Here is an 18,354-nt window from a genome sequence, read left to right as displayed (position 1 = left end):
TCTTCTTGATTTCATCCTCGATATTAATATTGCCACCAATTATTTTGTTGTCTATTTGTATATGACTGATATAGTTTTACTATATATCTTTAAATGTCATTTTATTGGGGGTACATATCTGGTACACAGCTTGTAGTTCACTCCTTTGATACCATATAAGAATAACTATCCTTGGGCTTCCCTGGTGGCGCAGTGGTTGAGAGTCTGCCTGCCGATGCAGGGGACGCGGGTTCGTGTCCCGGTCCGGGAGGATCCCACGTGCCACAGAGCGGCTGGGCCCGTGAGCCATGGCCGCTGAGCCTGCGCGTCCGAAGCAGCGGGAGAGGCCACAACAGTGAGAGGCCCGCGTACCGTAAAAAAAAAACAAACAGAATAACTATCCTTTACTAGAATTTTAACCCATTCAAATTTATGCACTGTGATATTTTTAATCTTGTTTTTCTCTTATATATACTTCCTATTAACCTAAAAAAACAAACAAAACCCCTTTATTTCACAATAGTTCTCAAGTTTGTCGCTATTCCCTTTTTCTCTCTAGAAATGTGGAGTTTATAATTCCATTTTCATTCTGCTAGCAGTTGCCTTTAAATTTTTTAACTAAATATTTGAATACCAACTTTCCTACCTATATATCCATTTACTCATCTCCCCTTGAAAAGATTTGGAACACTTTTATCCCTCTGAACCCTCCTACAGCAGACATTTAGTGACAATACTCAGGGTATTTTTTTGTTGTTGATTCATATTTTTGTTTTTTGCAGTATAGATTTTTATTTGAAAATTTATTTTTGTTCATTGCATTGTTTCATAACCATACAAATGATGATCATTTAGAAAGGATTGAAGTTGCAGTGCTCACTGCCATTTCTCATATACAGTATCATGCCCAGACCCTACCTCCATAGTTTCGAGGTCAGCTGGAGGACAGAATGAGTACACATAGACTGATGACATGCTTCCTGCCTAACAATGTCTTCCTGTTGTCTTCACCAAAAAAAATTTGCCTGAAAGTAAAATTCTTAGGTCATTTTTTCACCCTCAGAATTCAAAAGTCTTCAACAGAAGTGTTCCTCCTTTACCTTCTGGCACTTAGTGTTGCAGAAGAGAAATCTATGCTGTTGTTATTGACTTTTTTCCTTGTGGCTTTTCCTCTTCAACTTGAATGCTTATAGAATTTGTCCAATATTTCTGAAATCCAGAAATGTCATGAGGTTGTGTCTATGTGTATCTCTATATTAATTTTCCCAGTACTTGGTAGATCCTTTATACAGCTATGGATATATGCCTTTTTAGCTTAGGGAAATTAGCTTTAAATCTCCCTTTGCTAATTGTTTCTCCTTCTCTACTCCATTTTAGGCTTATGTTATTTCTAGTGTAGACAAAGCAAAGCTGTTAGACTTATCATTTTTGCTCATCTTCCTCATTTCTTTGACTTTTCCTCTGAATTCAAGGGGACTATCTTTTTTTTTTGACGGCACCGTGTGGCATGCAGGATCTTAGTTCCTCGACCAGGGATCAAACTCATGCCCCCTGCATTGGGAATGCAGAGTCTTAACCACTGACTGGACTGCCAGGGAAATCTCTAGAGGACTATCTTGAGCTAATCACCCAATCCCTGTATTAGCTTTAGCTTTCAAGTACCAAATCTGCTCTTCATTGCCATTAGTGTGTTGTTTATTCTAATTCAGCAATTGTTTATTTTGTTGTATTTATTTATTTATTGTAATGATTTATGTAATAGCAATTTTTCCCAGTATTTTTTTTCCAAAAGATGAAAAATGCTATCAAATGTCCTTAATATAGTTGAGATCTGTTAAATGAATATTTGTTCTCATTCTTCAAAAGGATCCCTTTTTTGATTTTTGAATCTTTACGTATACAGTGACCATCTTTTTTCAGCTTGTTTTTGCAATATTGGGATATAAAACTTTGTTCTGTTCTACTGTTTAGGCCTCTATCCATATAATATAGTCCTAAAGGAGAAAGAAGGAAACACCTTCTACAGTTTCATTTGTTAGTGGGCCAGGGGAGGTGTGCTCATCAGGTCATAAACTAGAGAAAAGCAGGTCCTTCTACGGCAGGGGAGTTTAACTTCTTAACTGGTTGCTGTCCAGTACCCTAGTGCCAGGATTCTAGTAGGCAGCAACTGGACTTTTTCCCTGCTGGCTGCTCTCTAGCCTGACACCATCTCTAGCCCCTTCTGCTGTGGATTTTTGGAGACCTGTGTAAAATGAGAGCTGTAGTTCCAATGGGATGGAAAAGAGTTTCCCAGAAGAGTTGACCTTATTAAGCAAAGTCTCTCTGTTGTTGAGCCTTTTTTTTTTTTTTTTTTTTTTTTTGCTCTTTGTGGTTATTTTCCCAGCCCTAAATTAAGGTGCTGCCCCTTTTCATGTATGATTCAATAGCTCTGGTTGCCTGCCCTCGCTCTGCCCCCCACCAGTTGTACTCCACAAGTCTTCCATTACTATAAGCAAGTGCTTTACTCCTAGGGCAATAGAGGAACTCTCAAAGTCCTCTACTTGCCCCTATCTATTGCCCCCTCGCTGCCTGCTGCCCCAGCCCTTCCTGCTGCCTCCTCTGCTCTTCCTACTCTGACCTGGGGGTTTCTCCTGAACTGTCTTGTGAAAACCTGGTTATTTCCATTCCAGTGTAAACCCACTTTTGTCTGTGTTAAATTTTTACCTGTTTATTAGTGATCAGAATGGTCCCCAATCTAATCCTATCTGCAATTTATTGTTTAGAAAGTTCCCAGAACATCTGAATTGTCTATGAAAACTTGAAAATAACAACAGCTTTATAGTGCTTCCCTTTTCAATGTTTAGTTCCTTAAAGACAATAATCATGTGCCATGCTTTTGCTAAGTAAAAAAACTGTGGATATCCTAGAAAATATGTTGCTAAAATGTTGGTAAATATTTATGTAGAATAAATATTAATATTTAGATTGAATTCCTTGACTCCTTGATCACTAAACTTGAGAGAACAGCCTCATTAATTACTGATTGAAATTAAGAGAATTCTCTCTCTATATATATATATAATATACACATACGCACATATATACTTATATATAAGTATAATATATACAAATATATATGTTGTGTGTGTATGAAATATTGCTACTTGAATTATAGCTCTTCACTTTCACTTTTAATTCTTCTCTCTAGCTGGATGTCTTCTCTTTAGCCAGCCAAATGCACTCTCCCACTTGTCTCCTCTGATCTTTGCCCTGAAGCTATACGAATTATGTCCACAGACTTCTATTTTTTCTGCTTTCCTTTCGGGTTCTTCCAATGGGAAACCCAAGCAAGAGACTGGAGGAAGAGAGAAGTATGAGGTCTGATATTTATTTCTCTAGCTCATGAGATCACCTAGGGCCCTGAGAGTTGCTCACTGATCTCAGTTATCTCCTTTACACTCTCTTTCTGGGTTCCCAGACCGTTCCCTCCCCGGATCCATTTGAGATTAGGGTAGACACAGCTTACCTGATAGTGACCCTACATTCCTACACTATTCCCTTAGTTTCCCTACACACTGCTCACGCTTTATAAGAAGTCCCTTTGTAAATAAACTCTCCTTGAATTATCCTATTTTGAACGTATTTCCTGTTAAGATTGACTCATATACCGTTGTTCATCATTGTACGTCCCTGACATGCATGTGGTCAAGGTTATTCCTTTGGTTTATTAGGGAAAGGAATTGTTATAGTTTACTTGACCATTTTTATTGTTCTTACAGAGTTTCATCATTGCCCCACAGGGAGTTTTTCTACCATAGAATAAAATATAGTTCCACTGTTCACCCTGTTTTCCAGTATGGAATGAACTTTTTTGTTTGTTTATAGTTTGTTTTTTCATTGAAATTTTGAGAAGAATGGAAGATGAAAGTAGAAGATAAAATGTGAAGATTCAAATCCCTATATTAAAACATAGCATCTTTTATCCTATATGTAAAGATTTTCATGAAAGAGTATTCTATAATGTTTCCTCTCATCCGTATACTGACTATTCTCCTGTAACTACGATTTTTTCTAAAATAAATTTTTTGAGTTGAAAATTAAGCCTAGCTTTTGTTTGTCTGTTGATTTTAAGTATAATATAATGTAGTTGAAATTTTTAAAAATTTTAATCTAAAAATAAAATGTTCTCTTTAAAATATTAATTTCAGTAACACAATTATATTTAAATTTAACACTAACGATAAAGCATTTGTATAGGGATGTTTTCTCTTCATACAACTTATGACACTATGAAGAACAATTAAAATCAATAAAAGATAAAATTCTACTACCGTACTGTGTGACCTCTGTATTACTCTATTAGCAGTGGACAAAAATGCTGATCATCAAACAAATAGTCCTGGATCTTTTAAGGACTAGGCCTGTGGATATCTATAATCTTAGATGTTGGTTCTGATTGATGTTTCTTTCTGATCTCATCTACTTCACCATCACCAAGTAAAAATGAAGCCAGCACTGGAATTTGTGAAAAATAGTTCTTAGCCAGGAAATGTTTGTGTTTGATCTTGTGAATAAACAAGGGTTCATATCCCTGAAAAGAAAAGAAAATCAAATTCTATTAAATGTCACAAATATATTTTGCCAAGTAAAAACACTTTTATGCCTCAGTGCCTTTACTTCTCAGTTCTTTCAGCCCAGAAAACATTTATTCTCACTTTGTCCATCATCTTTCGGGGCTCAGCTTTTATGACGCTTTAACCTGGAAGCCTTTCTTGATTCTCCCTCTGACCTCTCTAAGTCTAAACTAACCCCTCCTTCTTATATACTTGCAAGCACTTTCATGTATTTTAATTGTAATATTTAGTTCATTCTGCCTTGAATTTCACTATTTACTTGCAAGTCTCTTCCATGATGATAAGAAAGGCTCCTTAAAGATTCAAACTGAGTCTTTTTTTTTTTTAATATTTATTTATTTATTTTGGCTGCGCTGGGTCTTAGTTGCAGCACGAGGGATCTTTTTTTAGTTGTGGCATGTGGGCTTCTTAGTTGCAGCACTAGTTCCCCGACCAGGGATTGAACCCGGGTCCCCTCCATTGGGAGTGTGGAGTCTGACCCACTGGACCACTAGGGAAGTCCCTCACACTGGGTCTTTTTCATACATGTGTGTCTTGGCACCATAAGGTAAAGAGTCAATCAATATTTTTGTGTGAATGCTCTTGTCACCTTAGTTCTCTATAAATCTATTTCAATACTGATACAATTACCCACTTGAATTTTTTTTTCTAAAATTAGTCCTTCCCTCTATATCTCCAGAGTTCAAAATAAAGATCACAATGGTGCTGTGACAATGTAAGCTTCTCTTTAGTCACCCTTTTTACTACCTTAGATATGAGTCCCTGCACTGTTTCTCTTGTGTTTCTCTTCTGTCTTCTAAATAGAAAATAACTTTCCTGCCTTTATCAAATCTTTGTGCCTTTCCATTTTTATTTGTTCATAATTAATTTTTAGGCTTCTTGTCTCTCCACAGCTATAGCAGCACTTTGAACTTTCTCTGTAATGTAGCTTTGCCACATTATAAGACAATCTGTTTTCTAATGAGAGGGGCACGATGCTAGTTGCCAACCCAATATTCATTCTCTCTTGCATTCATATTTAGAGGCCCAACTCTATATAGGGGCCTTATTTTGTATTTTGTGATGTGCTCAGCTTTCTTAGGCTTTATTATAGCTAGGGGTGGCCATATGACAAGTTTCTGACATATATATGTGTGTGTATGTGTATATATATATACACACATATATATGGCAGAAATATATATATATTTATATATACACACATGTATATATGTACATTTGTAAAAAAGAAGTCATTGGATAAAGCTTACAGGGAAGCTTTTTAGGAGTGGGAAGTACCTTTAGGCTTTTGCCATATCTAGGAGGGGGATATAATGCAGAAGATGAAGTAGCTATCTGTCTCTAAGAGTACACAATCATTAGGGTTAAAGCCAAAGGTTAAATATGGCTGAGGAAGAAGTTAGAAGGCCTGGGTTTCTGAGAGCATTGTGGAGCTACCATACAAGTCTCCAGATGCCAAACTCTGGATCCCTATTATATAAGACAACTGACCCCATATTTGATTAAGTCATTATACTGCTTAGTCTGTTATTTGCAGCTAAACTCAAATGCAACTGAAACAATGAAGTATTGTATCCATTACATTTCCTTGCTTTTCCCCAAGCACTTATCACAATATCCGGCAGATTGAAAAGCAAATTCTGGTTGAATTAATAAATACTGTCTATTCTCTTTATTCTTTTTTGCTTTCTGTTTTTTTTTGGCTGCATTGGGTCTTTGTTGCTGTGTGCGGGTTTTCTCTAGTTGTGGCAAGCGGGAGCTGCTCTTCGTGGCGGTGCGTGGGCTTCTCACTGCGGTGGCTTCTCTTGTTGTGGAGCATGAGTGCTAGGGGCACAGGCTTCAGTAGTTGTGGCATGTAGGCTCAGTAGTTGTGGCTCGCGGGCTCTAGAGCGCAGGCTCAGTACTTGTGGCACACAGGCTTAGTTGCTCTGCGGCATGTGGGATCTTCCCAGACCAGGGCTCGAACCTGTGTCCCCTGCATTGGCAGGCGGATTCTTAACCACTGAGCCACCAGGGAAGCCCCTCTTCATTAATCTTAATTGACTCTTCTTTTCAACCAAATCACAAATACTACCTGTACCTCCTCCTAAAATTTGTTTTGTGAAAGGTTAGGTATCTCTTTACTAAGATATCTCCTTACTAAAGATCCTTCCATAGTGTCAAGTCAAGATAAAGAAAGCCCTGGAGAAAAGGAGCCAAAGGATGTGGCATTCTTAAAGAAAGCATTATGTAGAAATATCCTGGGCTTATTTTAAAGTTTCCTCTCTATGGTATGTATATATACACAATGGAATATTATTCAGCCGTAAAAAAGAATGAAATTCCACCATTAGCAACAATACAGATGACCTAGAGAGCATTATACTTAGGGAAATAAGTCAGAGAGAGAAAGACAAATACTCTATATTATCACTTACATGTACAATCTAAAAAATAAAACAAATGTATACACCAAAATAGAAACAGAGTCACAGATACAGAGAAAAAACTAGTGGCTGCCAGTGGGGAAAAGGAAGGCAAGATGGGAGTATGGATTAAGAGGCACAAGCTACTATGCATAAATAAATAAGCAACAAGAATATATTGTACAGCATAGGCAAATATGGCCATTGTTTTATAATAACTTTAGAGTATAATCTATACAAATATTGAATCACTGTGCTGTACACCTGAAACTAATATAATATTATAAATCAGCTATACTTCAATTTTTTAAAAAAAGTTTCCTCTCTACAGACAAATTCACCAGGTCAAAATACTCATTTAACCTTATTCCAACACTTCTTAGCCCATATTTCATTCAAGAAGTACTAACACATTTCTGTTATACAACATTAAATAAAACATGTAGAGAACTTTATAGGTTTTCAAAGTGCATAAAGGCAAAAAGTAATCATCAAAGATGCGAATAGCACATTATGGTACATACAATAAAAGGAACAATAAGTAACTCTTAAAGAGTAATATAATATGGAAAAATATCCATTATCCCCATTTTATAGATGAGAAAACCGGGGCATTGAGACATTAACAAACTTGCCCAACTTCTCCCATAAGTGATAGAGCCAGAATTCAAAGCTCTAATCTACTCTAATCCTTTATACCAATTTCATGTTTTTTGCTAACCTTTATAAAATTTTGCAAAGCAAAGAAGGAAGGTCTTAATGTCCTGCAGATCGTTAATGACAGAAATGGGGAAATACTGGGTCAGGTGTCTTGACTTTAAATCCACTATTGTCCTACTCTGGCCATTGCACACACCAGGAGAAACTGATCTGCCTCATATACAGTTCAAAGAACAGAAGTCTTTTTCCATGCTTTTCCTACAATTTGTATCATGATTGCAAGAGTCAAGATTATTTTAAGTTTTGAGTAGTTTTTTACTCAATGAGATAGCAAATACCTCTGTGCATTTAGGAAATTCTGGAAATTACAACAGGACATAAACTATTCTTTAAGTAGGCTGAATATTAATACTTAAACGATTACACCAGCCCAAAACCATAAAAAGGCAAATTTTTCAGTTTGTCCGAAATGACAATTATATTTGAAGTCATTTCTTTATTTACACTAGGGTTGCTTGGCATAAACGGAGCTCTATTTACAGAAATTCAGTAAGATCCTGAAATTAGAAATGCATGTGAATAGAACATTTAATTTGATACTGCAGTAATTTGATTAAATACACAAAGGGAGCTGTGTGTATGAATTGAAGAAGCAGTGGAATATCAGCTTTGGGAGTGAACTTCAATCCCGCTATGGGTCCTATATGAAACACTATTGCTAGTATTGGCTAGGCTTTCAGTGATTAAATATTTATGAGGCAGCTTAGTTTACTAAATATAATATTTAACATAGCTTCAGTTTCTTGTTACCCTTTCCTTCAGTCCCTAGAGTAAAATTTTTCTTAGCCTGACTCCTAATGGAAAATTATTCAAAAAAGTTAAAACTTTAACTAGTTTCTCCTCTTTACTCCTTCCCCCTCCCTAATAAAAACACAGGCAGGAAATAGCACGATTCAAAACGACTATTATATTTGAAGTCATTTCTGTATTTTCCCTTAGCTGACATCTTGCATGGAATTAAAGTACAGCAATTTAATTAGCAGAAGGCAGAGAATCAATATCAGATGTTGGGATCATAGGCTTGCTTAGTATAAACGGAGCTTTCGGGGAACTCATCAGGGACCCCTCAATTCTGTTCATCAAAATGTTTTACAGATTGCATCTTATAAATTACTGGAATTAAATGGTATTTAATTTTTACAGTGCTTTCCCCACTCCTAGTTAACTGGAAGCAAATGAAAAATGAAGCCTCAGAACTATACCCCATCAGTATGATTGTCATTTAGGGCACAAAATTATGAACAGAATTTATTTGAGAATCTACCGTGCTTTTAGGCAGACTTGTGATGATTAATCAAAGGACAGACTTTAGGTTTCAAAATACCTATCTGGTGATAATATTCATTTATTCATTCAACAAATACTTATTAATTCCCTAGTCTGTGACACTGTTGTAGGTATTAGAGATATAGACACAAATAAACAAAACAATATCCCTGTTCTTATGGAATTTACTGTGGAACTAATGTGCTTGAACTTGCTATTATCAGGAGGGTCTGGTTTCATGTTAGGTACTTGGAAGACTTTCAGATGTCTTATCTTTACCTTTTAAGTGTCTTAGCTTCCTTTCAATTTTAATCTCTGCCGTACATACCATCCATGTATTTTGTTACTGTTATCCATGGGTTCTCTGTTTCTTAATCCAATGGAAGTATTTAACTTATGCATGGAATGTAGTAAAAGGCAGTCAAGTTACCTCTAATAATTCCAATGACCAAATTAAGGTCCCAAATAAAGTTTGACCTCCTTACCTCTTCAACACTCTTTAGCTTGAGATGAGCAGTGCCTTCATCTTTGGTAAGAAGAATGCAGTTCCAGGGCGACCACTCCAAGGACTTATCCCACCTGACCATGACCAGATCATTGAGATCGTTCCAGGTACTGAGCACTGACTGGGATGCCCAGATGTTCTCAGTCAGGTACTGAATATCTTGTAGCTGCATGTCAAAACATTTGTGAAAAACAATGTTTTCTTCTAAACATAAAATTTTAAATTATTCTATTACTTGAGAAAACAAATTATACTGAGTATATTTTTTAAAGGAAAACATTATTCATGAGGTTTTCTGCGCACATGGCTTATTTCTCATCAAATCTCTGCTCATTCTGCCCAAACCATAATATGTTACCAATCTCACAGTCATGACTGCATCTTTAACCCAGAGTAAGCTGTGTATATTTCTTCCAATATGCTAACTTTACCTTACATTTATATGGTATTAAGTACTTTTCAAAATTCATTAGCAACTATCATCTTATCCTCAGGGTTACTGCAGATCATTTTATTCCCATTTTACAAATGAGGAAATTAAGATTTAATAAAGAATAAGCAATTCGCTTAGCGTTATTAAAAACTTTATTGTTTTAATGAAAAAAGAGGGAAAAGGGAAGAAATGAAATAACTGTTTTAAAACTTTTTAAAAAATTTTTAAACCATATTAGCTAAAGCTCTTGAAATGACTTTCTGTCACAAGGTCTGCATATATAAACTCAGAATTGCCAGAGAGGCAAGCTTCACAAAGAATAAACATGGGAAAGAGAAACATTATTTTAATAGGTTTGGATAGGAAAGCAGAAATCTTTTCTGTAAAATCAATGGACAAATTTCATCCATGATTGGCAACATTTACTGATCATACCTGCATCAGGAAAGCAATTTTAGAATCATCTTCATAATCAGCTTCTGAATAGTAAAGTCGTTGAAGTAAACATTTGTACTTCAAACATGATTCTCGTTTTTGAGTCTCATTGTCAAGGTTAATGCAGTGGCGACAGCGGTAAATGTGGTGTGAGGTGGATGATACAGCAAACTCTGTAGAAGGCAAATAGAGCTGGCAACTGAGGCAAAAGTAAATCTTCTTATAAAACTTCAGTGGATCTTGAGGGACCTGAAAGAAAGAAAGAAAGAAAGAAAGAAAGAAAGAAAGAAAGAAAGAAAGAAAGAAAGGAGGGAGGGAGGAAGGAAAGGGAGGCAGAGAAGAAGGAAAGGAAAGGAAGGAAGGAAGGAAGGAAGAAAGAAAGAAAGAAAGAAGGAAAGAAAGAATGAGAAAGAAGGAAAGAAAGAAAGGAGGAAAGAAAGAAAGAAAGAAAGAAAGAAAGGAAAGAAAGAAGGAAAGAAGAAAAGGAAAGAAAGAAAAAAGAAAAGAAACGAAAGAAAGAAGAAAAGAAAGAAAGAAAGAGAAAGAAAGAAAGAAAGAAAGAAGAAAAGGAAAGAAAGAAAAAAGAAAAGAAACAAAAGAAAGAAAGAAAGAAAGAAGACAAGGAAAGAAAGAAAAAAAAGAAATAAAAGAAAGAAGAAAAGAAAGAAAGAAAGAAAGAAAGAAAAAGAAAGAAAGAAAGAAAGAAAGAAAGAAAGAAAGAAAGAAAAGAAAGAAAGAAAGAAAGAAAGAAAGGAAGGAAGGAAGAAAGAAAGGAAGGAAGAAAGACAAACTATAACAGCCAGGCCAAATGCTAAGGGCTAATTTATCTTAGAATGAGATAACAAGTTGGTTAATTTTAAAGTCATATTTTTTCCTTAACTTCCTACTCTATACAAAATTTAAATTTCAAGTAGTATTCATTTACCCTACCAAAATATTAAAAATCTCTATTATTCATAAACTTTTAGATATACATGGTAAAATCACCTAGAAAATTAACTGACTGAAAAAAATGAGTCGGTAGAGGCTTTGAGTTGCAATAGTAAGAAAACTTCCCAAGAAGAAAAGAAAAGAAAGTGCTTTGGCACTTATTTTTAAGAATTTAGATTTTTGGTGCTATGCTGTGTTAATTATTTTTACAGGCAATAGCTAGATTCACACAGAAATTAAAGCCCACTAAACCAAGTGTTCTCATTTCATTTATCTTAACACTAAATTTAGATTGGCTCAATTATCAATATTCAAAATTTGAAATTCTGCATTATATGGTAGTTCTATTTTTAATTTTTTGAGGACCCTCCATAATGCTACATTTCCACCAACAGTGCACAAGGATTCCCTTTCTTCCACATCCTTGCCAACACTTGTTACCCTCTGTCTTTTTGAGTAGACATTTTAACTTTGGTGAGATGATATTTCACTGAGCTTTTGATTTGCATTTCTTTGATTAGTGATAATGAGCACTTTTTCATGTACATGTTGGCCATTTGTATGTCTTCTTTGGGAAAATGTTTATTCAGGTCCTTTGTCCATTTTTAAATTGGATTAAAATTATTTTGTTATTGAGTCGTACACGTTGTTTTTGATACTAACTCATCGGATAAATGGTTTGCAAATATTTTCTCCCATTCAATAGGTTGCTTTCATTTTGTTGAATTCTTTCCTTTGTTGTGCAAAAACTTTTTAGGTTGATAAAATCCCATTTGTCTATTTTTGCTGTTGTTGCCTTTGCCTTTGGTGTCACGAGCAAAAAATTGTTGCCAAAGCCAATGTCAAGAAACATTTCCCCTATGTTTTCTTCTAGTAGATTTACAGTTTCAGGTTTTACATTTAAATAATTAATCCATTTTGAGTCGATTTTTGTATGTGGTGTGAGATAAGGGCCCAATTTCATTTTTTTTTGCATGTGGCTGTCTAGTTTTCCCAACACCATTTATTGAAGAGACTGTCCTTTCCCCGTTGTGTATTCTTGGCTCCTTTGTTGTAAATTAATTGACCATATAAGTATGGGTTAATTTCTGGGCTCTCGATTCTGTTTCATTGACCTATGTGTCTGTTTTTATGCCAATAATATACTGTTTTGATTACTATAGCATTGTAATATAGTTTGAAATCAGGAAGCATGATGCCTCCAGCTTTGCTCTTCTTTCTCAAGATTGCTTTGGTTACTCTGGGTCTTTTGTGTTTCCATACAAATTTTAGGATTTTTTTTTCCTATCTCTGTGAAAAATGCCATTGGAATTTTGATAGGGATTGATTGCACTGAAGCTGTAGATCACTTTGGGTAGTAAGAACATTTTAACAATATTAATTCTTCCAAAAATTTCTTAAATACAAAACAAACAATAAAAGCATGATCCATTTTAAAACTGAACAAATTGAACGTCATCAAAACAAAAACTTCTGCTCTGTTAGAGATACGGTTAAGAGAATAAAAAGACAAGCCACAGACTGAGAAAATATTTGCAAATCATGTGTCTTACAAAGGACTTATATGCAAAATATATTAAAAATTTCAATAACGAGAAAATAAGCAACTCAACTGAAAAAATGGCAGTGACAAAAGATGTTGAGACACTTCACCAAAAAGATATATGGATGTCAAAAACATGCATGAAACGATGCTTAATATTATTACTCATTGGGAAAATGCAGATTAAAACACTACACACCTATTAGAATTCCAAAAATGAAATAAAAACTGACAATACCAAGTGCTGACACGGATGCAAAGCAACTGGAACTCTCATACATTGCAGATGGAGTGCAACATGGTATAATCAGTTTGGAAAAATGTTTGGCAGTCTTTATAAAGGTAAATATGCATTTACCATATGACTCAACAATCCCACTTCCTAGGTATTTAACCCCAAACAACCAACTTACACAAAAACTCACAATTGAGTGTTCGTAGTGACTTTATTCACCAAAGCCCAAAACTCTAAACAATTTAATGTCCTGCAATTGTAAACAGATAAACTCTGGCACACCCAGACCATAAAAATATTATTCGGTTACAACAAAAAACTAATGATACACTAAAAAAATATGGGTGAATATCAAATACAATATGCTAAATGAAGGAAGCCAGTCTTGAAAGACTACAGGCATACCTTGGAGATATTGCAGGTTCAGTTTCAGACCACTGAAATAAAACGGATAATAGCAATAAAGCAAGTCACACGAATTTTTTTGTTTCCCAGTGCATATAAAGCTATGTTTACACTATACTGTAGTCTGTTAAATGTGCAATAGCATTAAGTCTAAAAAAACAATGTACATAATTAAAAATACTTTATTACTTAAAGATGCTATCATCTGAGTCTTCTTTTTTCTGGTGAAGGGTCTTGCCCTCCTTAAGGGCTACTGATCGGTCAGGGTGATGATTGCTGAAGTTTGGGGTAGCTGTGGCAGCTTCTTAAAATAAGACAACAATCAAGTTTGCTGCACTGATTGACTCTTCCTTTCATTATGCTAATGGTTTCTCAGTAGCATGCAATACTGTTTGACAGCATTTTACCCACAGTAGAACTTCTTTCAAAATTGGATGACTCCTCTCAAACCTTGCCACTGCTTCATCAACTAAGTTTATGTAATATTCTAAATCATTTGTTGTGATTCCAACAATCTTCACGGCATCTTCACCAAAAGTAGATTCCATTCCAATAAACCACTTTCTTTGCTCAGCCATAAGAAGCAACTCCTCATTTATTAAAGTTTTATCATGATTTGGAGCAATTCAATTACATCTTCAGGCTCCACTTCTAATTCTAGTTCTCTTGCTATTCTCACCACATCTGCAGTTACTTCCTCCACTAAAGTCTTGAATCCATCAAAGTCATCCATGAGGGATGGAATAAACTTCTTCCAAACTCCTGTTAATGTTGATATTTTGACCTCTTCCCATGGGTCACAAATGCTCTTAATGGCATCTAGAATGATGAATCCTTTCCAGAAGGTTTTCAATTTACTTTGCCCACATCCATCAGAGGAGTCATTATCTATGGCAGCTATAGCCTTATGAAATGTATTTATTTATTTTAAAAAATTATTGAAATATAGTTGATGTACAATATTATGTTAGTTTCAGATGTTCTACATAATGATTTAACATTTGCATACAATATGAAATGATCATCTGGATAAGTCTAGTAACCACCTGTCCCAGTACAAAGTTATTACAATATTATTGACCATATTCCTTATGCTGTATATTACCTCCCTGTGACTTATTTACTACATAACTAGAGGTTTGTACCTCCTAATCCCCTTCAACTATTTTGCCCCCACCCCCGCCCCGACGCTCTTACTTCTGGCAATCACCTGTTTGTTCTCTGTATCTACAAGTCTCTTTTCGTTTTGCTTTGTTTTTTTTACTTTTTAGATTCTACTTATAAGTGAGGTTGTGCAGTATTTTTCTTTCTCTGTCTGACTTATTTCACTTAACATAATACCCTCTAGATCCATCCATGTTGTAGCCAATGGTAAGATCTCATCTTTATGGCTAATACTCCATTGTGTGTGTGTTGGTGTGTGTATATATATATATATATATACATATATATATATATATATACACACATACCACATCTTCTTTATCCATTTGTCTATCAATAGATAATTAGCTTGCTTCCATATCTTGGCTATTATAAACAGTGCTGCAATGAATACTGGAATACATATATCTTTTCAAATTAGTCTTTTTGTTTTCTTTGGGTAAATACACAGAAGTGAAATTGCTGGGTTACATGGCAGTTCTATTTTTAATTTTTTGAGGAAACTCCACATTGTTTTCCATAGTGGCTGTACCAATATAAATTCTACCAACAGTGCACAAGGGTTCCCTGTTCTCCGTATCCTCACCAACCCTTGTTATTTGTTGTCTTTTTGATGATGGCTCTTCCACAGGTGTGAGGTGATATCTCATGGTGGTTTTGATTTGCATTTCCCCGATGATTAGTGATGTTGAGCAGATTTTCACGCGTCTGTTGGCCGTCTGTATGTCTTCCTTGGAAAAAGGTCTATTCAGGTCCTATGCCCATTTTTAATCCTGTTGTTTGTTTTTGATGTTGGGTTGTATGCATTCTTTGTATATTTTGGATATTAACCTGTAATTAGACATTTCATTTGGAAATATCTTCTCCCATTCAGTATGCTGCCTTTTCACTTTATTGATAGTTTCATTCACTGTGCAAAAGATTTTTAGTTTGATGTACTCCCACTCACTTATTTTTAGCTTTGTTTCCCTTGCCTGAGGACACGTATACAAAAAATACACTTAAGACCGATGTCAAAGAGCATATCGCCTAGGTTTTCTTCTAAGAGTTTTAAGGTTTCAGGTTTTACATTTAAGTCTTTATTCCATTAAGTTGATTTTTGTATTTGGTGTGATAAAGTAGTCCAGTTTGATTCTTTTGCATGTGGCTGTCCAGTTTTCCCAACACCATTTATTGAAGAGACTGTCTTTTCCCCCAGTGTGTGTTCTTGCCTTCTTTGTCATAGATTAATTGTCCATATAAATGTAGGTTTGTTTCTGGGCTCTCTATTCTGTTTCACTGATCTATGGATCTGTTTTTGTGCCAGTACCATACTGTTTTGATTACTGTAGCTTTGTAGTACAGTCTGAAGTCAAGAAGCATGATACCTCCAGCTTTGTTCTTCTTTCTCAAGATTGTTTTGACTACTCAAAGTCTTTTGTGTTTCCATACACATTTTAGAGCTATTTGTTCTAGTTCTGTGGAAAATGCCCTTGGAATTTTGAAAGAGGCTGCATTAAATCTGTAGATTGCCTTGGATATTATGTGATTTTAACAATATTAATTCTTCCATTTGTTTATGTCATCTTCAATTTCTCTCATCAATGTCATAGTTTTCTGAGTACAAGTTTTACCTCGTTGGTTAGATTTATTCCTAGGTATTGTATTCTCTTTGATGTAATTATAAATGGGATTGTTTTCTTAATTTCTCTTTCTGAGAATTTCTTATTAGTGTATAGATATGCAATAGATTTCTGTATATTAATTTTGTATCCTGCAACTTTACTGAATTCATTGATGAATTCTAACAGATTTTGGTGTTATCTTTAGGATTTTCTCTACATAGTATCATGTCATCTGCAAATAGTGATAGTTTTACTTCCTTCTTTCCAATTTGAATTCCCTTCATTTCTTTCTCTTGTATGATTACTGTGGTTAGGATTGCCAATACTATGTTGAATAAAAGTGGCAAGAGTGGGCATCCTTGTCTTGTTCCTGATCTTAGAGGAAATGCTTTCACCTTTCCGCTATTGAATATGATGTTGGTTGTAGGTTTGTCATATATGGCCTTTATTATGTTGAGGTATGTTCCCTCTATACACTTTGTTGAGAGTTTTTATCACAAATGAATGTTGAAGTTCGTCAAAGCTTTTTCTCCATCTATTGAATTGATCTTATAATTTTCATTCTTCAGTTTGTTAATGTGGTGTATCACACTGATTTGCAGCATTGAACCATTCTTGCATCCCAGAGATAAATCCCACTTGATCATGGTGTATGATCCTTCCAGTGTGTTACTGAATTCGGTTTGCTAACATTTTGCTGAGGACTTTTGCATCTATGTTCATCAGTGATATTGGCATGTAATTTTCTGTGATGTCTTTGTCTGGTTTCAGTATCAGGGTGATGCTGGCCTCATAGAATGAGTTTGGAAGTATTCCTTCCTCTTCAGTTTTTTGGAGTAGTTTGAGAAGGACAGATGTTAACTCTTTTTTAAATGTTTGGTAGAATTTCCTGTGAAGCAGTCTAGGCCTGAACTTTTATTTGTTGGGAGTTTTTGATTACTGATTCAATTTCATTACTGGTAATTGGTCTGTTCATATTTTCTATTTCTTCCAGGTTCAGTCTTGGGAGATTGTGTGTTTCTAGGAATTTATCTAGTTCTTCTAGGTTGTCCACTTTATTGGTGTGTAACTGTTCATAAGAATCTCTTATGATCCTTTAATTTCTGTGGTGTTGGTTGTAACCTCTCTTTCATTTCTGATTTTATTAATTTGGCCCCTCGTTTTTTCTTGACGAGTCTGGCAAAAACTTTATCAATTTTGTTTATCTTTTCAAAGAACCAGCTCTTAGTTTCATTGATATTAGTCTCTTTATTTCTGCTCTGATTTGTATTATTTCTTTCCTTCTACTAACTTTAGGTTTTGTTTCTTCTTCTTTTTCTAGTTCCTTTAGGTGTAATGTTAGGTTGTTTGAGATTTTTCTTATTTCCTGATGTAGGCTTGTATCACTATCAGCTTCCCTCTTAGAACTGCTTCTGCTGAATCCCATTGATTTTGGATCATTGTCTTTCCATTTTTATTGTCTCCACGTATTTTTTTTTTATTTCCTCTTTGATTTATTCAGTGACCCATGTTTAGCAGCATATTATTTAACCTCCAAATGTTTTTACTTTTTGTAGTTTTTTTTTCTTGCAGTTAATTTCTAGTCTCATAGCATTGTGGTTGGAAAGGATGCTTGATATGATTTCAATATTCTTAAATTTATTGAGACTTGGTATTAACCTTCATAAAAATAAAGAGAGTTAGGGCTTTGCTCTGGAAGAGGCTTTGGCTTATGGAAATGTTACGGCTGGTTTGATCTTCTATCTAGACCACTCAAATTCTCTCCATATCAGCAATAGGGCTGTTTCATTTTCTTAGCACTCATGTGTTCACTGAAGTAGCACTTTTAATTTCCTTCAAGAACTTTTCCTTTGCATTTACAAGTTGACTAACTATTTAGTGCAAGAGGCTTAACTTCTGGCCTATTTCAGCTTTCGACAAGCCTTCCTCACTAAGTTTAATCATTTCTAGCTTTAAATTCTCCAATTTAAAGGGAGAGGTGTGCAACTCTTCCTTTCACTTGAACTCTTAGAGGCTGTTGTAGGGTTATTAATTGGCCTAATCTCAATAATGTTGTGTCTCAGGGGATAGGGAAACCTGAGGAGAGGGAGAGAGTTGGAAGTACCACCAGTTGGTGG

At 35.1% G+C, this 18,354-nt stretch overlaps 1 protein-coding gene across 1 annotated transcript in view; it reads right to left on the bottom strand.

The window, feature by feature from the left end:
* Window positions 1-4,366: 4,366 nt before the first annotated feature.
* The window catches only part of IQUB (IQ motif and ubiquitin domain containing), a gene marked incomplete at both ends in the record, with an annotated part of 57,506 nt that continues 43,518 nt past the window's right edge, over window positions 4,367-18,354 (bottom strand). Inside the window, 3 exons of the mRNA XM_082662480.1 lie at window positions 4,367-4,549; window positions 9,469-9,654; window positions 10,357-10,605. Of these exons, the coding sequence (XP_082518606.1) occupies window positions 4,367-4,549; window positions 9,469-9,654; window positions 10,357-10,605 (618 nt within the window). The remainder of the gene's footprint in view (window positions 4,550-9,468; window positions 9,655-10,356; window positions 10,606-18,354) is intronic.

The sequence above is a fragment of the Grampus griseus genome (assembly GCF_964374135.1).
Source record: "Grampus griseus genome assembly, chromosome: 9".
NCBI classification, from domain to species: Eukaryota; Metazoa; Chordata; class Mammalia; order Artiodactyla; family Delphinidae; genus Grampus; species Grampus griseus.
The sequence above is the reverse complement of the archived record's forward strand: the minus strand, read 5'-3'. Positions and strand labels throughout refer to the sequence as shown.